Below are 27,512 nucleotides of genomic sequence, written 5' to 3' on the forward strand. Positions count from 1 at the left end.
CACCATGGCCTACGCAAATAACGTACTTACTCTGGGAAGAATGCTTCCACTCTGCACTAACTGTCTTCTTGTGGTCGACTCACTAAAAGGCGATATACTGTTTCACAATCGGTTTCATGATAACTTTAATTATAATAATAATCTAATCACTGCTTGCTCAGCACTGACACGCATCTATCCTTTTCCAACAATTCGAAACACTCATATAATCAGATTATTAAATCCTGAACGGCTTCACAGCATGTACAGTGTCTGCAATCATATGAAAAAATATATGAGAGATAAGGAAATAATGACGATGTCGCTATTATTATTAATGTGTAGTATTCGTCCGATTTCCCACTGAACCGGTTAATCGTGTTCCGGAATGATTCATGTTTTCTCCGCGAATTGGGCTGATACTGAATTGTGGTTTGTACTGGATAAAGCGATGTTTGTTTACTCGCATTTTATAGTAACTTGAAATACATACTCATATATAGCTGTCATTTTGAAGGGTTGGTATCACATGTTGACGAGTACTTCCGTAGTATGTGAACTAAGATAACGGACGCCGGAACGTAGTATGTGTACCAAGTTGGAGTTAGGCCATAATTTTATTCCAATTTTCTTTATTTTAGTTCTATTATGAGTTCGGGAACTAGCCAAGTTACTCCCGTAATATTTGTACCTGAAATTATGGCCCAACCCTGCCTTGGTACACATACTACGTTCCGGTGTCCGCCATCTCGGTTCATATACTACGGGAGTACCTGTAAAAGAAGATCACGGATTTACTACTTCACCCAGGGTGAAATAATCGTGTCGTTCCGTTTATCTTCGTGGTCTCCGCAAAAGTACTACCCCGTAATAATTTTATATTTTCCAACTCGGAAGAATTCCTGTTTTTTAAATATACATTGTATCTTTTATATATGAAAAGTGTTTACGCATGCCGGGAGCGAAGGTTTGCAAGCCTATATATATAAAATGAACAGCAACATATTTCATCCGTATTCATTATATATAAAGATAGAATTGTTCTTATCGACTTAAGTTAGCTATTTCTATCGGCGAATTATATTGCAACGAACTTGACATTGTTTGAATCCGGAGCTTCTTGGTGTCTTTCACAGCAACTTGGTGACACTTTTAAATGTATTCATTAGAAAGATAGAATATAGCCGTTCTTTTAGGCTTGAAGTGTGAGTTGGCTGTTTCTATTGGCGATTTAGTCAAAAAAAATATTTATACTTCTGAATGTGAAACCGCGAACAAACGAGCCTGCCAGTGCTTGATTATAGCTAAACTATTTTTCGCCTGTAATATTCATATTTCTGGATTTAAAATCGGGTTTCGGGTCACCTTCATGCTTTATTCTGAGCAAACGAATAACGAACGGATTTCAACGACTGAGATGAATGAAGTTTAAATAACCTTTTTGACTTGTTTGCAGTTTCAAATACGTAACTGGCAGGGTTCGTGTTTGTATATACAACCACAGGTTTAAAACTTCAAAAATGTTACTCTTAACTACTAATCTCCAACGCCTATTTTTTCAGCGCTCCGCTCAAACTAGCAGTTCTCTCTAAAACGAAGCAGGTTTCATAACATTTAGCATAAACGTTCTAAGAATACGAATAAGCAGTTGCTACAAGACATGTAATGTGCCATTGCGTGCAGTATCTCTGTCTAACATAGAACGGATTTGCTATTCTGAGCTTCGAAACTGTAGAACTTGATTATCATTATATTTTCTCACTACAAAGCATATACACTATCTTCTAAATTATTTCAATTTGCTTACGTGACATGCTTCACAAAGCATTGTCTGAGCATATGTGAAAGGAACAACTCCAGTTTCGCGCCTCTGGCGATGTTTTTGTCATTGACTTTTATGTAATCCTATTTTTGAATTATAAACCACAAATTCGCAGTTTAAATCACCTTGACGAATTCCACAAAACCGCTGATTCGATGTTCCAGTTCATGTCTGTTTACGTCATTATTTTCCTACTTGCATTAAATATCTGTAGTGTTTTCATCTCATAATAGCCACAGAATTATCGGTCCTTACGTGTGAGTGAGGTTTTAGAGATTTTTTATACGCTCTTATCCACGCGTTTCACTTTTAACAAGCTCTCATTAGCCTCTGGTATCTACCGATATATCAAAGGCTACTATTATCTGGAAGGTCTATTACTTATTATAATTGATTTACTTGTATAATTATTTATTTGTAAATATTATACAGTATTTTTAATTCGAATTGATCAATCAAAGACCACTGATGTTCTAAGCGCCATGAAAATAAAAACATCTGGTTTGCCATTGTCTATCCAATTTACTACACCTTGGATGAGATGTGGACCTGGGATTTGACTTGAGATATGCAGTTCACGATGCTAATACAGCCAAGTTCATCGCCTTAAGGCAGTGGTTCCCAACCAGGGTGCCGCAAAAATATTTTGGTATGCCGCGAAGAGATTTCATTTTTGAATTTATTTCAAGTGATTCCAATTTCCAATCCCTTGAATTCCACAAGAATTACCTCATGGCTCTTGCTAACAAACAGAAACGACAAATTTGCGGAGTCGTATTTTAAGGTATTTGGGTATTGCTTTAATTCTAAGTTTCGCATAATGCGCGCCAACACCGTTTCGTAAAATCAAAAATGTCAAACAAGGTAACAAATTATTGTGCAAAATTTTTTCCAAATTAAATCAAGAAATTATTATCTGACTATTATTAAACTCAAAATTCACGCAATAACTTTGCAGGGTTTCTATACACTATTTAATACGAAAATAAACAGACACAATAGGAAAGTAAAATCATAAGATGGTCAACTATCGTCTTCAAAATATCCGCATTTTGACATTTCGAATGTTAATATTGTTAGCTTAAAATTGGGACAGTTAATTTACAATCGGTGGGGTGAAAGATCAAACCTGGCGTAAAAGATAAAAATCCGAATAAAATCCCGAATTCACTCTATATCCGTCTTCAACATATGTCGCCCATATGAACGCATAGTTCTCCCGGGAACGGTGTCCTCAAAATGTCGTGTGCCACGTGCCCCACTTGTCCCCTCTTGACCCACGTGTTCCACGCATCCCACTTGCCCAACGTGCCCCATTTGTTCCACGTGTCCCGAAGAAGTGGGACACGTGGTATAAGAGTGGGACACGACATTTTGGAGACACCCCTTCCAGGAATATGGAACCAAACGTTGCGTAAGAAGTAGTCCTTGTAAAAAAAGAGAGGACGGGCGGAAATAGCTCACCAACATTAGAATGCCTAGCATTCTGGATGCCCGTTGTGTGTGTATTAAAAATACCCAATATTCGGCAATTCGTGAAAAATATTCTAATTATTCGATTCAATAAAAATATTCTATTTTGCCCACCCTCGCAAATCTGTAATCATGACAGTAATCTGGCAAAACGCGTGGTAGCACAAACATTGATGCAATGAAACATAACATTAAACCCATTAAATTTAGTAGATTGCACTATCTCCCGAAAGCATGGTGGAATTGACGATTATTTTAAATCTCGAACACAGAAACGGTTATTTTCCGAATAGTTTCTGCGGTCGAAAGTCGAATAAGCGTTTCGACATAGTAAATGCTACGATCTTTGTAATGAAATTATGCTCGGGCTTTGCACGAAATTCATAACGTGAAAAAATTCTTTCATCGGTGAAAATTGTTTATAACTCTTTAAACCTATTCAGTGTTTTTACGATAATAATTCATTGTCGTGATGAAATACGGTTTGTTTGCCCTTTCATTTCGTTTTGCTAGTGCCGAGAATTACACCATTGGATGATTTTGACAATGGGAGAAACCTATTAAATTGTAACAAATATGAATCATGTTGTTCAAAAGTGAGAATACATGTGATAATAATAACGCGTAACGTGGAACGGGGAATGGCGAGAAACACCAAAGGGTATTAGCGTCACGTATTGCCCGTGCGGTCGCGCATCTTTGACAATAATATGAGGTACTCCGAAGGTGGGTCTCGTGTAGCCTACATTATTGTAAAAAAAAACAGTTATAATATTGGTAACTAAACCATCTATCACTGGGCGAAAACATAAAATGTGTATGTGATTGGGTTCCTCAATTAAATTAAACATTCTTCTTCAAACTTATTATTCTTTGGCCAACAGATTACTATACAATAAACAGTTTAGAACACGGTAGTCCATATTAATGAAAAGAAAAACATGTTACGCTAAAGTGTCTAATATACACAGGAAGTCGTATTTATGTATGATTCATTTTAAATGGGCCTGCGGGTTTAGAACTGCTTTTTAATAAAAAATCCTCCACTAGTTGTTCGAGTGTTGCATAAATGTTTCAGGATCGGCACAGTAATTCATCATTTTTACTTATTGAGCTTTTGAAAAGGATTCATGCTTTGCCAATATCACTCAATTGCACCAGTTTCATTACATTTGCACCCGTAATTTGAACCCACGACAATTGCACCTGCATACTATATTGCACCTATGAATTTTTTTCACGGATATTTTAACCCATACTAACCCTAACCCATGGATTTTAGCACCCGCATATAGATTGAACCCGCGGATATACCGGTGCAAATGTATGGGTTCAAATGTACGTGGGTGCAAATGAACGGTCACCAATTGCACCATATCGATGAACGTGTCTCCATAAAACAGCCGCCAACTTGTCGAAACAATGTGTGTTCAAGAGGTTTGGTAAATCCCAAAGCCACATTTATCATTCCATTTGGAAGATTTCAACTATTTTGAATCGAATTGATTTCGTGAAAAGGGTCTACGCCGGCACTATAATCTAAATTGCTTTGTAACTGAGCAATTTATCACTTTTTTAATTCTTACGACTTTAAATCTAAATTTAGGGGTCTCTAGCGAAAAAAGGTTTTGAAGCCCTCTCTACAGGTTTTTCGTAACCATCCAAGCACATGAGGTTTGCCACAGGATTAAGACAACTTATCTGCCTCATCATCGAAGCAATTTATATGAAAAATCGTGTAAATGTTAGAAAATATATTTACTCATGTGCATGTTTTAGTGAACATTTTTACCTTGTGACTGAAAGAAAAGTTTTTTGCTGTCTGTGCTCGATTAAATCTGAGCTCTCATACGTTTATTATACGAGTATCACATAGTCTAGACATATTTATGATAAAAGTTATTTCAAAAAGTATCTGTATTTGGTGGGGAGTGAGCCGTAACCGGTCGAGAGGCCGTGGTTCGCCATATGATTAGGCCGTTATATCAGCTTTCTTTTCTTCCGGAATATATACATACTGTATAATGTATATCCTACCGGCCCATCCCTATACACCTCAGGCCAATACAACCAATAACCATATGCTGAGCCATTTCCATTTTATTTATAAATTTATGTAACTCGCAGAAATTATTTGCATATTCAGATGTAATTTTCTGTTTTATTTTTTTGTTATTTAGGTGTAAATAAATAAATATATATATATAGGTATATGAGTTGATCAAACTGCAACAAAACATGTATTGGTGCTCGGGTACAGAAATTTGTGACTCCGTGCACTAAACATCTTCATTGTAACTAAAGCCCATATATATTGTAACAACAAGTTCTGTTTTCACCAAGAATATTGGAATTCCGAGGTTGGAGGTTTGTACAGCTGTTGGTTGCGATCTGTTTTGGTTTTGCTCTGTTAAATCTTGATTGTAGCTTATCAGCAAAAATGTCGTTCAATCTTAAAGACGAGCTGTGCTTATACCTGAATCCACCAAATCAAGTTTATGAAATGGACGAACATTTGGGAGAAAAATGGCATATCTATAAGCGTGGATGGCAGGTATACGAACGAACTTTTACAGTTAAAACAAATAACAAGAAAGATCGAGTCCACCATTTCCTCAAATCAATGGAGAAGAAATTTTCTGATCTTTACTACGATTTTAAATGGGAACGCGAAGAAGATAAATATGATGTTGATGCGGTCATTGCCAAATATGACAACTATTTCAATGAGTGGACTGAAGCTCACAAAGAAAATGAAAATAAAGCGAGGTCTCGATTTCTATCAAGAAAGCAGGAACCTGACGAAACCTTACCACATTTCGCAAGTAAGTTATTGGTGTAAATTATTCAGTTATTCCTCCTTGTTGCCTAGCACTGTAGAGTACGATATTCGGGTTTAGTGTAGTCTAGTACCGCACCGGTAGTTTGCCCATGTCAGGTGTAAAGTTTTACTTCATCTTCTCAACTCGGAAAATTATGGATACTAACATTTCCCCTGTCTGTCTAAAGTCTGTGCATGATTTTTTGCTTTCGGTAGACTTTGAATGGTTTGGCTTGTCTACTCTATTCTTAAAATTTGTAGTATAGAGATATAAACGAAGTCCGTTTATCTTTGAAAAATCAACTATTCCTATACACAACCTGAACTAATTTGGATGCTGGAATGATGGCATTATTTTTACTGTATGAATATGTTATCCTTTGGCTTTATTTACATTGGAATAATATGAAAAACATCACAATCACAAGTTAATAGGTATGGGAATATTTGGTCAGGTAATCATTCCACATTCATTGACTTTATGGGGACTGCATTCATATGAGGGATCCTTCAATCACAAAAATTTCACAAATTCTAGTTCACATAGACTATTTATCAACCAAAGTAATAGAACTCTCAAACTCTTGCAGAGCAATCATAGATGCAAGAGTATTTAGGCTTAGCAAATAGTTGCATTTATATTGTTATGGAATTTTTCCAATAAATTTATGTAGATCCTTGTAGATCAATGATAAATGTCATCGCTATCACCTGGTCAATACTTAACAATGCGCGCCAACTGCCAGGCCTTAGCAAATAGTTTGACTATATATTACTATTTTTTCAGCTGAACTAAGAAGAATGAGTATCTATTGTGGATTCAGACACTGCCGTGAAGATAAAATTCTCGATCAAACCATCGCTGGTATGAGTGATCCAGCTTTGCAGAGAAGATTGAGAAAGAACCCAAAAGATTTTCAAACAGTTATGACCAGAATTGAAAGTTGTACTGCTATGTCTCTTCCCACTAAATTGGAAAAGAGTAACCCTATACCTGATAGGATTCGAAAAGGTTTATCTTCTAGATTAAAGAAACTTCTTGAAGACAAGGCAATTGAACCTGTGACGACTACTCTTCCGTTGTGTAAGATTTCAAATTTGTATATCTCTACTGACAAAGCAGGTAAAAACTTGAGAATTTGTCTTCGTGCTGGTGATACAGAATGGACAGAAACTAAAATAGAGGATTCAAAAATTAGAAAAACTATGAGAAGTTTCCAACTAAGGCGAATCATGTATTTTTCAATTGTGAATATAAATTATGGACTCTGGGACGATTCGGATAAAAAATTATTTACAACTTTCAACACACCGTTTGGGATTTTCAAGTGGAAACATATTCCTTTTGGTTTAAAGTATTCCTTCGAAACTAGAATGAAAAAAATAAAAAGCATGATTAGAAAGATGGAATGTTGTAAGATAATTGAAAACGACCTTATCGTGTATGGAATGGGTGATAATGAATTCGACGCCATTGTTGACCATGAAAAAAACTGTCGTGAAATGTTAGACAAAATTACGAAAAATAACTTGACTGTCAATTATAAACGTGCTAAACTAAAACAGAAGGAACTGACATACAGAGAAATGTCAATTAAAGATGGTTCCCGGGTGAATTGTCCAAATATTGATGCCTATCCCGAAATTGCCCCAATTTGTCTTATGATTATGAATTCGTAACTATTTTCATTTGGAAGTCTCGATTTGCAGACATATTACTAAAAACAAGTTTAAAACTGTAAATTAGAACAGATGCCCCTTCACCAAAAATTGCAAAACGATTATAAAATTTGGGAAAAAATAGTTGTTTCTAAATGAGTAAAAGTTTAAGTGTTTTGGAAACCAATGCCATAAGTTTTTGTCACATCATGCTCCTTTGTTATTATTGTTGTAATTTTTCATTTAATGATTTAATTCTTATTTTGATAAATAGTGTATGCTTGAGTAAAGTACAATTTAAGTATTGTCCAAGCTTTAAACAACTTAAGTCAATGTTGATGTATTTTTCAAATTGTCCCGATTGTTCAAGTCGAGTTGCATGTCTCCTTTCCAATTTTCTGTAAGAGTACTGAAGTGTTTTTGGCAAACATGTTCTCTATTTAACCACAATTGAGCATGAGCATAATATTGTTTCAAATTATTAATGTAATAGTTTTCATACTGATATGAATATTTTTTAATTTTTGTGGTATATCAGCGAGAAAGAGGTAATATGGCTATGCCATCAATGATATGTGAGTTGCTGTGTCCATGGTGAAGGACTTATATTGGTCTTATACTGGAATTTATCAAACTCTAAGAGGTTTGTTATGAGAATCATCTTAATTGGGATCTCACACTGCACTCTGAAACCCAATGACATCCATTCATTTTGTGTTTGCTAAGATCAATAACGATACTCGTTCTCTCCCTACCCGTTTTTTGACCCTCACTTCAGCATTGTAACACTGTGCATTCAAACAATACTCATAATATGGCTTTGAACAGATCAATTTATTTACAGGGGTCAACACAAGTATTTCCAGAATTGGTGGCCAACCCATTTGAAAATAGAAAACCTTCCTTCATTTTTTTCTTATTTTATAATTTTTCCCTGATTTGTAAATACTGGTCTTAAAAAATTATTCTGATTGGCTTTTTTAAATGTTCGTGTTTTTCATTATTATATACATACTTTCATTCTATTATCTTTTGCTCATTTCTTCAATTAAATGAAAATCAATTTTAATCTACTTTGGTAGTTTACCTTATTCTTCCACATAATATCTGACAATGCATATAAATTAAATCAGTGGTTCTCAAACTTTTTTTCATTCAGGGCCTACTTTGGCTGCAAAAAAAAATCATGACCCATCAACTTTCTCATGTAAGGGAAAAACTACAAGAAAAACAAGAATTTTTTTTCGCAATGATGGACATTTCGAATGATAAAAATGAGAATTACCATCCAGCCAAAGCAGCAGTAACATCCATATTAATCGAAGTTTGGCTAATTTATCAATAACTCTGGCCATGGCCCATTGGTTGAGAATCGGTGAATTAGGTAACAGTTCACATCCAACATGTCGTTTTTATCATATGTACTTTGAAATCTGTCTTCTGGATGTGAAGTTTATTTTCACTTTGCAAATTTGATTTCTATATTTCAATTCAGATGGTTTCAAATGTAGATACCCATTGCCTGGATTACATAATTTTATTATTCTACTTTCATTGTACAAAAATCTTGTTAAGTATATAATTAATATCAAAATGTATTTTGTTTAAATAATCCATGAGAGGCATCAAAAACTATCCTGCTAGCTAGTTCTTCGTTCAAATCAGAAAATTCCGCTTTCGTTTCTTCCCTTCATCCAGTTTTACAAATGATGTAGTTGTTTTCTATACACCACTAGGCGTCAACTACAAAGAGGAATGTGTACAAATACGACGGATTATAATTTATGGATTTATCCTGGCGGAGAGGAAAGTCGATGGGACGGCTTAATCTTATGGCGAACCACCGCCTCTCGTCCGGTTACCAGTCAAAGTCGGGTATGAGATTAGTTAGCCAGTTATTTGTCTTCACATGCATGGACTTGATGATGGGGCAGCCGACTAGCGGTTACGTGTACCACCCTACGACTGCGAGGAGTCCAACAATCCTCTCATATATAGTAAACCCCACATGTGATTCGAACCCACGCAGGGAAATCTGAAGTGCTACCGAGCTGTACGTGTCGCCCTGAATTATTACAAGACAGAAACGGTTTTCTTACCGACCTCAACTTAAAGGTTGCGAGGTTGAAGGGCCGCAAAAACTTTTGAAGATTTCTCGCGGGGAAAACGCAAAAGTCATCAAAACATAGCGAATTTACTCATTTTGAATATATTTAGGAATTAGAACTCATCGTTTTAATCATTTCTCCAAGGAAATATAAAGCCTTTAATTATTTTAAAATTGCGTCTCGAGGAGAAATATCGTGGTATTTTCGGTAGCAATTCTCGTGTTCGGTTTTGTAATGTCGCTTAAAATTATATTATTTCGTGATGGATATTAATTGAAAACACACCAGACGCTGTGGTTTACCGTTTTTGTAACTAAGGACGCTTCCTCACGGTATACTTCACCATTTTTCTACAATCATTGTATGATGAATTGTTATATTGGAAAAAATGTATCACTTGTAGCGTAAGCAGGCCTAGTGCTACCGTCGAAAAACAAGTTGGGACCTCAGACCCAGATGAAAAAACTGGATCGCACGGCATTAAGTAAGCTCTGCGGTTCGTCACTGGACGTCATTCTGATATAGGCACTGTCTTGACGGTTATAGATACAACAATGAAATTTCGCGATTTTAATAAATAAACATCAAACTCGACATCGGGATTAGAAAAGAACTATTTCCAGTTGGAATAGTTTAAAAATAAGTTATATTTGTTCTGCTAATAAATCCAAATATTTGCCTTTAGTAGTGTATGCTATAACTGTTCTACGTACGCACGGACTGTGTCGGTGGGCCGCATGCTGCCCGCAATTGGGATCACCCTGACTTGGGCTATTAGTGAGACAAGAGGTATCGACTATCGAAGTTTTAGAATATAATTCCGACTGCGACTGAAGTTTTTTCAATAATGCGATAATGCAACGATGTGACAAAACTTTTGTTGATTTTTATTTTATTTCTCATATAAAAACAAAGTAAATAAAACGCTTGACATGGAGTTATAGTTCAACATATGAAAGATTACTTCACATTTCACCAAAATAGAAGAATCAAAATATAATGAGTGAGAATTATCAAACTCTCTCCTAGATTTTGAGAAAACAAAGTATAGTCTGCTAATGACTGGTATATGTATGAGAATTATCCAGTCAGTGATGGTAAAATACGAAGGTATGAGATGACGTATACTGATGACGCAATGTGCGTCATTTTTACAATGGTGTTGGACATCCACGTCGTATTGGAGGGCGCTATATTCACTAAAATGCTCAAATAAAAGCAGAAGGTTGTGTGTGTTTAAAACTAACATAGAACGCGAGGTCTGTTGTCGGTGGTGGATCTACTTTACGTAACTTATGTCGTCACAATTACAATTAACAACATCTTTCACTATGAAATCAGAAAGCTTATATCACGAAACAATGGAACCTATGTGATGTAAACAATATCAATGAGATTAAAATGTAACGTTCAATGAGTGAATTAAGGTGTCATAATTAGATTTAAAATGACCAGAACTACGTAATAGACATCAGAAATGGCGTTTGTTCTTATCTGCGACCAATAACGACTACAATGTTGACTGCAGGCAGGCAACGTTTAGGAAATGATAATAATATTTATATAAACATTTAAATAGAGAAAAAAAATAAAAGCATTCAACTCATATCGAGTCTTTTTAATGACATAAAATCCAGTAGAGGATAAAGAAAATATTACTTGTTTATAACGAGCACAAAATTCCTTTAGGAAGTTAATATGTATGTCTAGCACTACAAAACAAATGCGGCGTTTGCCAGTTCATGTAAAAACGAATCCTACTATGAAATTTGGTTTACTTCAGTCCTGTTCTTTATTGAAAAGGTAAAATATACATATAGTCGTATAAAACAAAATTTGGGGTTTGCCACTGTTTTCTTATTGATAAATGGAAGTATTTTGTTTGCTTTGATCTTGTTATAACATAGCTGGATATAATTACAGGAGTTATCTGTTGTATATTACTGGTTGGGCCTCGTAAAAATTGGTAAAATTGTATATTTATAAATCAGCAACTAAAAATAAAAAAATTATAAAAAATTCAAATCGCAGAAATTTTCAACTCACAGATAAAGCTCGTCTCATGAAATACACAATCACGAGCTAATAACGATACATTTACTGTGCGTTGTACACTTGTCAGGATTTAATAAAACTACTGGCAACCTCAATACCGGAGAAGATGAAAAAATAAACGAAAATAAAAGAAGCAACGGACTGAATCGCCGAGAGCTGCGGAGTTGAGTTCATTGAAGTTTGATTGGTATTTTTAACTATTCAAACTTCAGGGGTCAGGGGGTGGTAGTTAGGGGACACAACACATTTTGGACCCTAAATACCCTTGAAACCTCTAGATAGCTGTTAGTTCTAACTTGACAATTAGAAATTTGAAAACCCCCCTCCCTTAGAAAATTCATGGCTACACCCATGGGCAAGATAATAAGTTTTCATTGGCGGGGAGTTAGAATTTCACACTCTTAATTTGAATAATCGAAGACAAATTATTCCACAGCATTAAAAAAGTTTATTTACTAAGCGTTCTCCACAACCTATTAAAACGAACAAAGATTCTACTATTCAAATTTGATTTTTATTGGATCTGGAGTCGGAGTCGAAATTTCTATCAATCAGGAGGTGATCGGAGTCGCTTAAACAGCCCTGACTGAAACAATAATATTCAAAGTTCAAGTAAATTAGGGCCTTCATTAATTTGAAAGATTTGTTTTTAAACTGGCTATGTAGCTATAACTTGTTTGTGGTATCAAATAAATTTCGTTCGCGCTGGTATTTCAGCCAAACTTTTTTGTTGTGTGTCCTGGCGTGCAGTGACCCGGTTCTCTGCCTCCTTACAAAATTTGTAAAGTCTTATTTATGGCAGTTAGATTGACTGAATATACTGGAACCGACCGGTTATAACTGGATTGTTCCAGTTTAATTTAGTTTATTCTTGTCCACAAGTTTGACAACCACAGCTTTGAACTTTTGTGACCTGCTGCGTAATACGGGTGCCATCTTCACATAAAAGTTCTATATTTTTTCGCTTCTGTCGCAGGGGAGCGCAACAGGTTGGGGCTGGTGGCTCTTCATTGAGAATTGCTCCTAAACCACGCAACGTTGTCGCACGAAAGTGACCACTTTCTGATCCTCTCGCGCGTCTTCTTGCAGTGCGTCGACTAATACGTGTGCATGATGATGAATCGCACACAAGATTTGTGATTCGTTTGTTGCTCTTGCACAACATTGTGTCGGATGATGATAACGTCATATCTGATGACGTAGTCGGTGATTCATCTGAAGAAGATCTTGCGACTGTAATCTGGACAAATTGTCTGGTCTTTGTTCCACTGCATCTTCGGATACCTGGGAAGATGAAATATGTTAGCATGATAAAACCAGGAATTGTCGAATATGTCACAAGACGAAACATATAAAATAAATTTGATACTCCCGTAGTATGTGTACCAGGATAAGGTTAGGCCATAATTTTATTCCGATTTTCCCTATTTTAGTTCTATTACGAGTTCGGGGGCAGTCTGTGTTAGCCAAGATATACCCCCTTCTCATAGGTTTCAGTCCCTTTATACAACTTGATGTAAAGTAGGCGAACAAAATTAGTTCCCTCGATATTAGAACACACACTTCTGGTGCGCCATAAATTTTATGGAAATCTAATGGAAAAATGGTTAATCACTAAGAAGTCGGTAATTTTTTTTATTTAAATCGATTTCCTATTTTATGAAGGCATTCCTTGTGCATTTCTGGCTGCAGAATATAACAATTCTTCTTGCCGTTTACCGAAAATAAATACATTGTCGATAGAGTACATAATGCTGCAATTGTAGAAGTAATCAACGATTGAATAGCGTGAAAGAGGAATTAAAAAAAAATTTATTTAGACTATACTATTGTTAATACAAATATATAGAATCCAACTCACGGCTTGCGCAATTCCTTCCGCTGTATCCCATCCTACATTTGCAAGTGTGTCCGGATGAATGAGGGACACATGTTCCATGGTCGCCACAATCAACACCTGCGCAAAAGTCTCTGATTTCACAGAATTCTCCGCCGTAACCTACAAAAGATCAAATTTTGATTTGTCTCTTGTCACCTCACTTTTCCTGATTAACAATTATTCATTAAAATTTTATCAGGAAGGCACATATGCCTTCCCAAATTCTACCCGACTTTAGTCTGCGTTTTGAAAATTTTGTAATTGCTTTCCAGGAAATTCTGCTATCTAATATATATATATATTAGGTTCATCATATATTGAGTTATTTTTTGTTGAGAATTCATTTTGATGAGTTTGATTAAAGTAGGGTCCGTTGACTGCAAGTGGAAAGAGGACTGATAGACCAGTGTAATTTACCAAAGAAGAAATACTAGATTTTTAAAATAATTAAATTTGTAATATTAGGTAAGACCTGTGATCTAATATGTATTTGCACCACAGCTAGGCAATAAGCCCAAAAAATAAAGTTGTCTTGTGATATCAAAAATTTGCATAACTATCAGCATTGTTTCAACGGCTCAGCATTTGAAGCGAATTTGAATATTTGATGAATGTTTTTTACCTGCATCACATTCGCAGACATATGAACTCGCATTTTCACCGTTCACCACACACATTCCGTGTTGGCATCGATTTCCCGAACAAGCTGTTGGTTCTGAGTCTTCAATATCGCAGTATATGCCTGTACAAATATACATTGTTATGGTAAATCTTGAAAATACTGGAACGAGTTGATATTAGAATTTCGAATTAGAATAGATCGCTCAAAACCAAAATCATAAGGATAAAAAAAAATCTTTAACTTCTTATTTGTGAGTTGACACTTTCAAGGTACATAGCGACGACATTGCACATGATGACAGGCAATAAGTGAGAAATGAATAACTGCTTCTGTGATATAATACGAAAAAATAGGAGGGTCGCTGTTGAATAAAGCAGAAAGAAATTTAATTTCGAAATTTTTCTTTTTTCCCTCACGACTCGCTTTATACCAAGCTTCCAAACGGGCGGTACCAGTTTGTTTTTAACTTGACTTTGAAAGAGCATGATCAAAATACCGGGCGTCAAAAATATAGAGCAAGTCTCTATACGGAGAGACATTCGAACATAACCAACCTGAATATCCTTCCATACAACTGCATTGAGATCCTCCATTTTCATTGGCGACACATTCACCGAATTTGCAGGTCAAATCGCTACATGTCGACACCAAGCCATCTCTGGAACATCCGGGACGAACGCCAGTGTCCTGTTGGAAGAGATCGCTAAACCCTGCTTGACTAGCAGTGAAGAAATCAACTGGTTCACCATCGATGTTGAGGTTACGGAGGCAACCTGTGTAAACATCGATTTCTAGTTAAATTTACTTGATATTTTTTATTAAATATTATAAGTCAAACAACTATCTTCGTTTGGACACGACATAGACACGTGCACCGTAATTAATCAAGACTGTTATTTATGTTTCGTCTAAGAAATGTTACTTTTGAGCTTGAAATGAAATATTATACAATTTTTAAATACGATTAGATCACTGGACCAGCAATGACCCAGTCATAAAAGCGTCGGAATCACCTATGTAGGCAAGTTAGCAGTTCCTTATATACAACCTTACTCGGAATGAAACTCGTATAAAGATCCGTTGTTCGTATAAAGATAAATAAAGAAATTCGTATAAAGATCCGATTTATCAAAAGGGACTGGGTGCGTGATATTAAATCTTCAACGCTTAGACTTTGTTAAAGTGTTCTATCACTCAAACTGTTCTATGCTCACCTAAAACAAAAGTGCGGTACTCACCAACAAAACTAGTAGTGTTTCTTATATGCCAACTTCTGCGAGCATTGGACAACACATTGGCAGGAATTCCTCCGACGTACAAGGGCAGTGCTGTGCTGACGATCTTCTTACTGACGGCTTCGTAGTTGCGAGAGTCATCTATCACCATTGTAACACTGGCTGTACGGATGTCAAGTCGAATCTGGTCGAGAGAAAACAATGCATTGGAAATATAGAATAAAATTTTTCAGTAGTAGCCTCGGTTTAATATAATATCTATGTGCCCACTTTACAATTTCAATTTTGTTATGAAGTTAGTTCCCAATATATTCTAACCAGATTTCTTGTTTTCTAATGAGTAATTGTTTAAGTATTTTTACTTCATACTTAAGTACATCTGTGAGGGCCAAAACAATACAGAATATATGGTATCGATAAATTCTCTTTGCAATTTTAAAATTATTTAAGACTTCATGGACACACTATATCTTCACTATGTATATCATACCACGTGGAATTCTTCGTCGTTTATGATTTCTTCGCTATAAATTGCTGAATTGATTCCATCATAACTGAATCGTACATGGCCAGCGAATAATTCAATCGTGATATGTTGACTCGATTCTCCGGCGTACAAGATGACTCCGTTTAGCTGAAAATAAGCAATTGAATAATACAAGTTTATATACAAGTTCAGTTTATATTTTACATACAAATGCATCGCAATGGTAGACGTAAATTTCAGATGTACAAATTTTTATGAACTATGAGATATGTATATATATATATGTGCTGATACCGAATTCTCAAATTTATATGCCAATCATAATGATTGGCATTCAATGTACTTTTGGCAAATTATTGTTTAGTTAATTTGACAGAAAATAATTCGAATACCGATGTTTGCATTTGAAAGCTTACCTCCTTGGTAGCGATTTCTACAGTAATTTGCAGATATTCTTGATCTTCAACAGCTTTATGAAGCTCAGCATAACTTCCATTGCGGAGGAAACTCACACCAGTCAACTGGAAAAACAAGAATTAGCTAGTGTGTTTGCATCATAGGATTTACATATTTATCTTGGGGAGAGAAAAGCCGCGAAGACGGCAAGCCACGACCTCTCGTCCGGTTAACAGTCCATGTTGGAAATGGGATTAGTTAGCCAGTTGTTTGTTTCAGATGCATGGACTTGAATTGCTTGCAAGTGACGCGTTGTCTCATTACCCAACAGCCTCGCCTTTAGTACGTTATAAGAACTTTACTTAGAATTTACGGTTGATTACCACTTGATATTACAATTGATTTAACAAAAAGTGCCTCAGTCTCACCATTTGACATTTATTTCCAGTATAACCTGGCAAGCAGCGACAGGTGAAGTCCGAAGCTCGACCAGGTTCAACATAACATTGAGCTCCGTTTTCGCAATCATTGCCGATGCACGGATCGTCCTGCTGGATCAACGCGGTATGGCCGTCAATGAATTCGCAATATTGACCACTAGAAGGGAATGAAATAGATAAAAATTATACGTTTACATCCAGTTCATGCATGTTTTAACCTGTTGCTACTTTGCATAATATATTTTGACTTTCTTATTTCTCTGATTTTTGACCACGGTTCGTCGCCCCTTCAATGTATAATATTGTCGCATAACCTGAACCCTAACCTGATACACAACCTTAGTTAAGGTTGTGCGCCATCTTGGTGCGCATACTTCAGGAGGTCCATATTCAGTTTTTAGTATCGAGGTTCATTTTTTCTACACGAAGTGTACATATGTGTCATTTCAGTACATTCTTGTGGACGTTATTGTTGTTGGCGGTTTTTGTAATATAAATCTGAAACCTCACCGATATCCGCGTGAACATTCGCATCTATATCCGGCACCATTCGATCCATCCATAACGCATTGTGCTTCGTTTTCACATTTATGATCAAGACAAGGATCCCATTCTTCGGAACAGTTTAATCCTCTAAAACCGATTTTGCATTCACACCTGAAAATTAATAACAAATGGTAAATATAGAAAGATTTGTTATGTTGACGAAACTGTATGTGATTTAAAAAGCATTTCGATAGTGCATTCCGCATTAGATCTTACGAATTTGTAGTAATAATAAGTATGCAAGAGGCGTTTTTAGTCATAAGCTGCAAGGGTTTTGTAAATAAAGTAATATTTTTCTTTCTTGTTGGAATATTCTCATGGAATATCAGGATTCACACCTGGCAAACAATCAGACATAACTACAAAAAGATTTCTTATAATTATATAAGCATACGTAAATGAAAAGCGAGCACTTTGGTGATACAATCCAAATTATGAGGCTTGCAATAAGCGTCATATGAAAACCTTAATAATTTGTAATATCGATCTGTGTTTGACTAGACTAAAAGACTGCTTTCAGTCATGAGATTTTCAAGTTCTTGAAAGCGATTAACTTTTTGTTCATTTTTCATATTATTCAGGTCTGTCGCTTCGAACAATGCCCTATACCGGCATCCACTAAAATCTAGCGATATCTAGAGATATCATCCCCAGTCACATATTAGTTGATGCTCACACATAGCATTCTTGGTACCAAAAGTTATAAAATGCGAAATTTAAAACAAAATCATATACCTGAATTCTACTTGACCATCAGATGCAAGGCTAGGGAAGCATTGTCCCTCATTCATGCAAGGATTTTCCGAGCATGGATCTTCTATTTCTATGTGACAGAAATCTCCAGACCTGATGAAAATATAAAGTATGAGCTAAGTAATAGCCAGCGGGAACTATATCTTTTGTCTTCAATTTTACGATCCATTGTTAGTAAAGTAAAAATGGATACTTTATAAACGTATTACTTATGTAAACTTTTGACACATTCTACCCAACACATTAACAAGTTTTAAAGAACAAAGTTGAACATGGACAACACCATTATTCTTGTTCTCACAGTGCTTTTCTGAGTGAAAATCGTAAAAAAAAATAATTGAAACAACATTAAATCCACAAATGCTATGGGCAATCTTACCATCCCGGCGGGCATTTGCAGGTGTAAGTATTTATTCCATCAATACAAGTCGCATTATCCGGTCTACATGGGCGCATTTTACAGTCATCTATGTTGATTTCACAATCGTAGCCTGAGAATCCTGGTGGGCAGGTACATCTGGAATAAAAAAAAATAGGCGGTCGTTCATCTTTTTGCAGCGCAATTTTCAAATATACGGGTACATGCTTTACATGGAATTGGCAAAAAGCTTTGTATCTCTTAGCTCAAAGCAAGGTTCTTGAAAATTGAAACTATAGTGCGAAATTGGGGACGTAAGCGGTCAAAATGTTTAGCACTCTGAGTGAAATAGAGGAATTGGAATACTCGTTATGTCCACAGTTCACACCCGTGATCTTAACTTTTCGATGAGAACTATGTACTATGCTATTTCCAGAAATTTTATTGAAAATGTATACCGACGCTCGGAAGCCATACGTAAGCAACTTCAAGTCAAGTTGAAAAATATTAGATCAATAATTTCAAAATCTGTTAACCATACGCTTCGTTTAATGAAACATTAATAAAATTGAATAAAAAATGAAAATTAGGCCACAGGGACGATTTTTAATTTGTACTGGTCATACTACTGGTACATACGTGTAAGAAATTTCATCTCTTCCAGTGCATGTTGCTCCGTTTCTGCACGGGTGTAAATTACAAGCGTTCACAGGCATTTCACAATGTTTGCCTTTGAAACCTGAGTAAAAGAAAATGCTCCGTAAATAATATATCGTTAGTATAATAATTCATAATCGTGAAAGAAATTTCACCCGCGCAATGCTATACTAGGTTCTGTTCGCTTTATAATCTCCCAGGTTTTTCAGAAATTTTATTTATATTGTGGACTTGAGCGGAATAACAACTGACTATGAATTGTAATTTTGAATTGTAATAAAAGATTTTGTTATGAACATCATTATTTTAGTATGTGTATAATATATCGCAAGTAACTCATTTTAAAGTATTATTTAAATAAGATTGAAAAAAAAATTCGATTATTAATTTTTAGTTTACCTGACGGACAGATACATTGGTAATACTCGACGGGATGTAAGCGACAAGTTCCGTCATGAAGGCATGGAGTTGAAAGGCATGGGTCACACTTTGATGCAATCGGAATGCTGAGGGGTCCTAGAAGAAAAAAGAATAGTATGAATATGTGCGAAGTTTTGGTGTAATAAAGTAATAGCGTAAAATGTTGCATATTTTGTATTATTCAACAGAAATTTAACAAAAAACGTGAAAATTTTTTTGTCATGCAAAAATATTATAACACGTTAGGCTACTATATATACGGCGATTGCAAATTTATTTTTACTAATCTGAGCGAATTTGCTTTCAGCGTATTTCTATTACACAAAGCTTTAGTGAAATGGTTTATATCGCAGAAAAGAAATTAAAAGCAAGCCAGTACTTTGCTACAAATCTCAACGAAAATATTGCAACTGACAATAACTGTATTTTCATTTTAAACCAATGTTTTCAGAAGTTCCATTTGACGGCAAAAAATGTAATAACATCGAGATATGCGAAGGCGATTTCCAGCAATGTTTGAGGCTTAAACTAAATGATTATATGCATTGATTCCCAATTGAAATCGGCATTCGTTTTCGATTTGCAAATTCTCTCAATGGCACCATGAAAAAATGAATATAAAAATTACAGAACACACCACAAAACGATCAAATTCAATGGAAAACTACGACACACGATATACATGCGAAATACCAAAATAAAAGTTACATGCATAAAATTTTTCATGGATTAAATATTAATGAAAGCTAGCATGCAACAGCACATGCAGCACTTAAATCTATTAAACTCCTGAACCTATTTGTCTATTCTTCTAAAAACAATTGTATACCCAAATGTGTGTACCAATATGGAGGTAACTAATTTTGTTCGTCTACTTTACATCAAGTTGTGTAAAGGGACTGAATCCTATGGGCAGAGGGTATATTCACTTGGCTAACACATACAGTCCCCGAACTCGTAATGGAACTAAAATACGGGCAAATTTGAATAAAATTATGGCCTAACCCTAACCTTGTATATACACTACGGGAGTACCCCCAAAACTGTATACGAAAGAACAAATACGATAAAGCTCAAATTGCTTTTCTGGTGAAGAGCCAGGGCAATTTTGATAACAATTTTAACGACCATTTGACGATTAAAATATGTCTAAACTTCATTGAATTGCTCTGTAACTGCATTTAATTTTTTAATATTATTACTAATATTTGTTTTAATCAGAAAAAGCACGGAAGCAGGTGATTATTTGAGTTAAATCAAAACCGAGCTGAATTTAAGCATTTTACCTCGTCGCCGAGATTTTCGACGTTTGCACTTGCTCAAAGGAAGGTCTGAAACGGAACAATGCCCACATTTACAAACCAATGTCGAAGAAAAGGTCAAGCGTCATATTAGTGACATCAAACCAAGATAATACCACACCGGACATAAACCCGGAAGTTTAAGTGTGTTTTTTTTCTCGTTTTTTTATCGATTCATTTATGAACTGTACCTTTATTTCGACATCGTTTACAACATTAAGACATACTCAAACATAAATGCAGAAATCGTATTCTAAATCTTGGAACCATCAAAATTTCTGCATTTATAGCTCGAGTAAAGTCGGTGCCGCGAAAACCAAGAGCGCGAAAATGGTGTTCAACTTCAGCAAACAATTCATTTTTCAAGCGTAAAAAGGTTATTTTTATTCATTTTTTGTGACACAAAATCGCGCTCATGGTTTTCAAATGTTCCATTTCATTCCCCCTTTATTTGCAAAATTAAAACTGAAGCAAAAAATACTTAAATAGCAAAAGAGGCACATTGTTTTCCCACTTATGGTTTTCGCGAATGAGCAAATATTATTAAACAGCATGTTCTATCTAACTAGTGACAATGATTATGTGATGTGAGAAATTAGAAACAATAATATCACTGGAAAGATCAGGAATCGTCAATGTTGCCAGCAGTGGCGTATCTAGGGTATAGCAGAAATGACACATGCCATGGGCGCCGTTTAGAAAAGGGTAAAAGTTATAATCGTAAAATGTTTCAATAAAATAATTTCAAATTAGAATTAGTGTTTTTATATAAATCATACCGCACACGTCAATATCAATTCAACAACAATAATTAGAAATTGTCAGTCAACGATCAAGACGGCATCTTTGTCATGTGGGCTATTTTACGTAAATACAACACTGGTTGCCAGTATTTTGAACAGTAATAACCTTTCTGTTTTAATTAACTTGTATTCTTTTATCAAAACTTTTGGAAAATCAACGTAGTTCAACTACTTTCAAGTTTCACGGGTTGCTTCCAGCAGACAATTTCAGACAATTCCAATCTTATTCTCCAGTGAAAAATGATTTTTTTTTTGAATAAGATACACCTTAATGTATGTGTACATATAGATTCCTACTATCCATAAGCTAAATAATAGAACCATGCCTCATAATATACATATAATGCATGCAAATATATAAATAAGGCAGCATGCAAAAACATTTGAACTGAAATTAAAAGTATTTTTATATTTACTAATACGTTTTCTGATAGCTTAACAAACTAGGCACTAATAATACTAATACTAAAAAGATTATTATTGCTCATAAACCTTGAATAGCTACAACGCACGCAAGCTTAAATTTTGTTTGAATTGAGGTCAAATTATATAAAGTTGTTGCTTTCAGTTGAAATTGAATCGTTGTGCCCATCGTTTTCATCCTGCGTAGTTCACTATACTAGAATCTAAATAATATTCCCGATTAAGCTAAACGCTCAAATACCAGGATCCGCTCTTTACAATAATTGAAGAAAAACACGTGAGGCCATGTTACTACTTTGTGTGACTCAGGGATCTGAGAAAAGAGGAATGCTACCTTTCTACAGTAATTTATTACTGCGATTAATTTAGGTCTGTCCTAATATAATTGTGTGCTGTGAAAATTCTTTATACCCGGTATAACCGCGTGTCAACTTTACAATTGAATCAACCAACAAAAACGGTAGATTACATAATATAATACCAAAATATTACCGTTGCAGACGAAGCTTGCGATTGGAGTTGTCAATAAAACCCTCCCGGCCACAGCTGAAGGTCCGGAACATTGAGCGATGCCAGGTTCCAGGTAATCCTTATTGATCCATTCATTGAACCAGGCGAGGTTACAATCGCAATACCAAGGGTTCGATCCGAAACCACTGAAAAGTAATGAATGTTTGTCAAAATTTAATTTTGAAGAAACTAAACTTTTATATACAATTTTTAAAAATATCAACATAGTAAATCAAATAAAAAATTGAATGGTTTTTTGTTAGCAATTCCGGCAATCGAGCACAATGAAAAAAAAACGAGAACAATTTTAAAAAATCAATCTTTTGCCCGAAGGGACAGGATAACCGCGCGAAGAACCACGATTCGCGAAAAAAGTTTCCCTAGGTTCAATTTGAAACCTCAGATTCTATGTTCATCGTATGTTTACGCTGGTAATATTAAATGACCACATTATCTATTTCCGTTATTTGATTCAATGTAAAACTAAGAAAAATATATATTGTAATAGCTATTGAATATTTTGCAAAATTACAAAATTTCACTCACGCGTGAGAGAGTGCGATCAAGTCGTCGAAAGTTCCATGTTGTACGGTTGATATTTCGTTGCTATGGAGACTCCTGTGAAATCATAGTAGACATTATTACATCATAAAACTGCAAAATTTAAACAAAAATAAATATTGGGATTAGTTTATAAACACTTACAAAATTCTTAGATTCTTTAGACCAGAAAATCCTCTCGGTGGAAGACATCTCAGTTTATTGTAAGCAAGAAGTAGAGTTGACAAACGAGTGAAGTTTGCAAAGATGTTGTCTTGGAGAGTGGCGATCAGGTTGTTGCTCAGATCACTAAAAATATAAATAGGAGGATGGTCAGACAGGAGAAAAAATATAAGTATATATAAAAAAAAATCAGTTACTTATAATTGTCCAAATGCACTATGAATATTTTCTTCATATAATTTAATAAAAAGACAAATTGAGTCATTTTCAAAGAGGCGTCCAGTCCGTTCTAAATAAATTTAAACCCTGAAACTGTAAAATTAATTTTGTGTATTTATAAAATTTTCCATAAATTTTGAAAAATAAGCAGTGCATTGGGTGAGCAGTCCATAAACTAAACCATGGGAGTGCAACCTGTGGGCCAAATGCGGCCAACAAGATAAAATTGTGCGGTCCGCAAAAAAGTGCAAATTTCGAATGGCGTGCGACCCATGAAACAAGTTTTTAATTCAGTTTAATCTGGTACCCATGTTTAATAAAGGTGCGGCCCGCGGTTTCACCCAGTTATTTGTATCTGGCGCTTTGTATTGAAGGTTGCACATCCCTGGACTAAACGACAATATCGGTACCATTCCTTACAAAATCAGTAATTACTTCAAGACAGTTAAAACTTACGTTTTTAGTGTCAAATTGTTCACTTACAGTTTTTCAAGTTTTGTGAATCGTTTTATTGAAGTTGGAATGAGTCTGATTTTATTGAGATTTAAGTAAAGCTCGGTAACTGTCTCAGGAATATCGTCAACTGGAACTGCAGTCAGTCCTACATTTATACATCGGACGACGGTACCTGCAACAAAGACGCAAAAGATAGGATTGTGCAAAGAACGGTCGTTTTTATGAGCAGCGTATACAATATAAGCGTGATAATCCATTTTATTCAAAGTAGACAAATTTTAATTTCGAAGGTACTAACACTTATACTGTCATACTTATTGTTGAGGATTTTTTCGCTTTAAAACTTGGCGAATGTGAAGGACCTCCTCCGACGTAGGCCTATTGGGAATCTACTGACCAAATGTGTGATTTGTTCAGCACAATGTGTCTTGTACAACTGTGTTAAAATCTACCTACTGCTATACGGAAACACATAAGTCTAATAAAATCCCTCGGAAAAGGTCAATAATAATCTGTGTTATAGTATTCCCTTACCTTCACATAAGCATCTTTCAGGACATTTTACTTCTGGTTTGCATGTAGGAGGCTGTGATTTCTCTTCAGTCGAGCAATGGAAGTCCTGAGGATTGATATCTGCTACTGGGAAGCCATGCAAGAAAGAAGGTTCGGCACAACGAGGGTTGCCAGATGAAAAGGTTCCAGTTCTAAGCCAGACTGATAGCCATGACATATGGCAGTTGCAGATAAGTGGATTGGAGAGTAAGTTTCTGAGGAAAGAGTAATATTTCAGTGAATAATTAAGTAAAATTAAGTTTGTTTTAACAATAGTTTGGCATGCTTGAAAATATGTAGGCATTTGTGAGCTGTCACTTTTTTCAAATCAAAACATAGGCCTTCGAAATTTATATGCGGTTGGTATAATTGTATTAACACATTTCTAAATTGAAAATGATCCTATAATCATAATTATACATTGCCAAGAAATATGACAGAATATACTGTCGATATGGTGATAGCAAAAATATAGAAATTTGCAAAATAAGCCAATGTCTGCATAATTCAAATACATATGAACTTCTGTTCATATTTTGTAATGTTTGCAAATAAATAAAGATGACAAAACGATAAACGAACGGACAGAGAACACGAGAAGCTGAATTTAGAAAGATTTAACTTGTTAGTTTAAGATGTTGCAGAATAAAAAGCACGAATAGAACTCAAGATTGCACGTTTCAATAACTCTCACCCTTTATGTTGCAAATCCCTTTTAAAAGCGTGGAAAAGAATATATTTTTGTATAAGAAATAGTCGATTTTATAATGCCACAATCTTGGGGACGCTCGAGTTATTTAACTCGAAACGAGTCGAAACCGAGTCAACATTTATCACAAAGACTCGAGGGGACAAAAGTTATTTAAATAGCTCGAGAATCTACCCCGAGTCTAGTCTAAATGGCAATGTGACTTAACACAATGATTAACTCGACTAGAGATTCGAATAATTCCTGACTCGACATGGGACTTCAACCCAAAACTACAGTATATAAGGGTGATTTGAATTGTTATGAAATTCGACCAAACTACCTCAGTGAAGCTATGTTCCATACGAGTATATTTGAGAGATGAAATCGTATTACTAGAAGCACAAAATATATATCGAATAAATGAAACAATATTTTTTGTACTTGAGATTCATTCAACAATATTTAATTCACCACCTTGATATTCATTCAAACTCGGGAGGCTTCATGAATTTAGGAAATATTTCATAAAATATTTGCGATACACGATGTTCTATCTCCACAAACATTACAATTTGAATTAAAACAAATAACTTACAGGAGATTCAGGGATGTGAGGGAATCGAAAGCTCCTTCGACGATGCTGGTGATCTGGTTTCCATATAAGGAAAGATGCGTCATGCTTGACAGACCAGCAAAAGTAGCATTGCTTATGCATTTAAGTCGATTGTTGCGAGCCATCCTGTAATACAAAGTCATAAATAAGTGAAAAAGCAAAAAAAGACAGGAAGTCATCAGATTTACAAATTACTGAAGGAAGAATATTTGACAGAATCGCGTGTTGATTATTTTAATGGTAACACTATCCTATTTTCTAAGATATTCATTATCTATTTTGTATTTTTTGTAATATGATGAAAGTACAGAATGTCTATTAAAATTGTAAAGTTGATCCGCATAAAATTCAGTCGCGTTTTTGCACTGAAATCTGTTCTTTAACTAAATAGTAAAACTAAAGTCCATTTGCATCAGAGTCATTTTTTTGCTTTTTTACTTTTCATGTAAATGAATTGTTATGTTTAAAACAAAATCCAGTGCTGGCATATTTCAGTATATATATTTACAATGTTCTGAGATTTCTCAGTCCCGTAAACATCCCGCCGTTCATATCCGAGAGTTCGTTGTCATTTATCCACCTAGGATAAGAATTATTAATTAGAAATATTTTTGAAATGATGTTTAGGGCTTAGAAATATGCCTTCGATTTGCTGCTGATAATGACGGAGCAGGTTGGAAGCACATAGATCAGGGGTATTAGTGCAATATATCTTTAACACTCGTTTGGACAACACGGTCGACTGGAAAATTCGATTAACTATTAAAAATGACAAAGCAAAATGTTTTTATACCTAAACATAAAAGTTAAAAGTTCCCGGCCCCTGGATCGGTACTGGTGCAATATATTTTGACACTCATTTGAAATAGGTTATCTTTGGTCTCATTGGTACACAAGAACGTTATATTGTTGGTGGCATGCGTTCAAGTATCGTTACAATAACTAATATTAACTCATGAAAACATAAGAACTTTACAGAAATATTTGGTGGTGACTCACGGGTAAAAACTGTCTGTCGGCTGGCCACGACCATCCAATCACGAATTCCTCTCTACATATGGGCAATTTGGAACGAGGCCAAGCAGGCGATTTTGGTGTCGCTTTGGGGGCATAAAGAGCATTGGTAAACACTCATCAGAAGAATGTTGACTTCCGTGGCCCAATGCTAAGGTCAAGTGACAATGTCAACCGTTGTGATATTATAGTAGGTCAAATAGGCTGTTGTGTTGAGTCACGTCCAAAGATTGTGGAGACGACATCAGTCAATTTTAATACGTTTTTTTTTCTAATCCAGTTACTTATCTATTTTTTATAAAACATTCACATAACACAGCAATGCAACCGAATTAGCTTATTACACATTTTCAGGTGTCAGATAATCGAATTTTTGTAATGTATTGGTTCTAACGGCTAAAACTGATAATGAACAAAAGGCATTATCTAAAATTAAAACTAAAGCAGGAATATCCTTGAAACTCAGACCATAAGATAGTAACTATTCCATAGATCAG

At 35.2% G+C, this 27,512-nt stretch overlaps 2 protein-coding genes across 5 annotated transcripts in view; one reads left to right on the forward strand and one right to left on the reverse strand.

Moving 5' to 3' along the window:
• Window positions 1–5,601: 5,601 nt before the first annotated feature.
• Window positions 5,602–8,998, forward strand: LOC120338744 (uncharacterized). Its single transcript, XM_039406681.2, has 2 exons — window positions 5,602–6,099; window positions 6,883–8,998. The coding sequence occupies exons 1-2, from the start codon at window positions 5,715–5,717 to the stop codon at window positions 7,773–7,775; spliced, it is 1,278 nt and encodes a 425-aa protein (XP_039262615.2). The 5' UTR covers window positions 5,602–5,714; the 3' UTR covers window positions 7,776–8,998.
• Window positions 8,999–10,728: 1,730 nt separating this feature from the next.
• LOC120338737 (slit homolog 1 protein-like) overlaps window positions 10,729–27,512 on the reverse strand; it is an 87,351-nt gene continuing 70,567 nt past the window's right edge. Inside the window, exons 17-38 of one of the 4 annotated variants that reach the window (XM_039406666.2) lie at window positions 26,510–26,581; window positions 25,984–26,127; window positions 25,392–25,409; window positions 24,680–24,912; window positions 24,173–24,317; window positions 23,453–23,596; window positions 23,294–23,365; window positions 22,730–22,893; window positions 20,997–21,041; window positions 19,690–19,806; window positions 19,273–19,372; window positions 18,655–18,792; window positions 18,258–18,368; window positions 17,487–17,633; window positions 16,965–17,133; window positions 16,557–16,661; window positions 16,144–16,287; window positions 15,657–15,837; window positions 14,973–15,191; window positions 14,419–14,538; window positions 13,779–13,916; window positions 10,729–13,201 (exon numbers count right to left, since the gene is read on the reverse strand). In XM_039406666.2, the coding sequence (XP_039262600.2) occupies window positions 12,783–13,201; window positions 13,779–13,916; window positions 14,419–14,538; window positions 14,973–15,191; window positions 15,657–15,837; window positions 16,144–16,287; window positions 16,557–16,661; window positions 16,965–17,133; window positions 17,487–17,633; window positions 18,258–18,368; window positions 18,655–18,792; window positions 19,273–19,372; window positions 19,690–19,806; window positions 20,997–21,041; window positions 22,730–22,893; window positions 23,294–23,365; window positions 23,453–23,596; window positions 24,173–24,317; window positions 24,680–24,912; window positions 25,392–25,409; window positions 25,984–26,127; window positions 26,510–26,581 (3,145 nt within the window). In that variant the 3' untranslated portion in view covers window positions 10,729–12,782. The remainder of the gene's footprint in view (window positions 13,202–13,778; window positions 13,917–14,418; window positions 14,539–14,972; window positions 15,192–15,656; window positions 15,838–16,143; window positions 16,288–16,556; window positions 16,662–16,964; window positions 17,134–17,486; window positions 17,634–18,257; window positions 18,369–18,654; window positions 18,793–19,272; window positions 19,373–19,689; window positions 19,807–20,996; window positions 21,042–22,729; window positions 22,894–23,293; window positions 23,366–23,452; window positions 23,597–24,172; window positions 24,318–24,679; window positions 24,913–25,391; window positions 25,410–25,983; window positions 26,128–26,509; window positions 26,582–27,512) is intronic. The other 3 variants (XM_039406667.2, XM_039406668.2, XM_039406669.2) reach the window with 3 other exon arrangements.

Source organism: Styela clava, chromosome 9 (genome assembly GCF_964204865.1).
Source record: "Styela clava chromosome 9, kaStyClav1.hap1.2, whole genome shotgun sequence".
In the NCBI taxonomy this organism is placed as follows: domain Eukaryota; kingdom Metazoa; phylum Chordata; class Ascidiacea; order Stolidobranchia; family Styelidae; genus Styela; species Styela clava.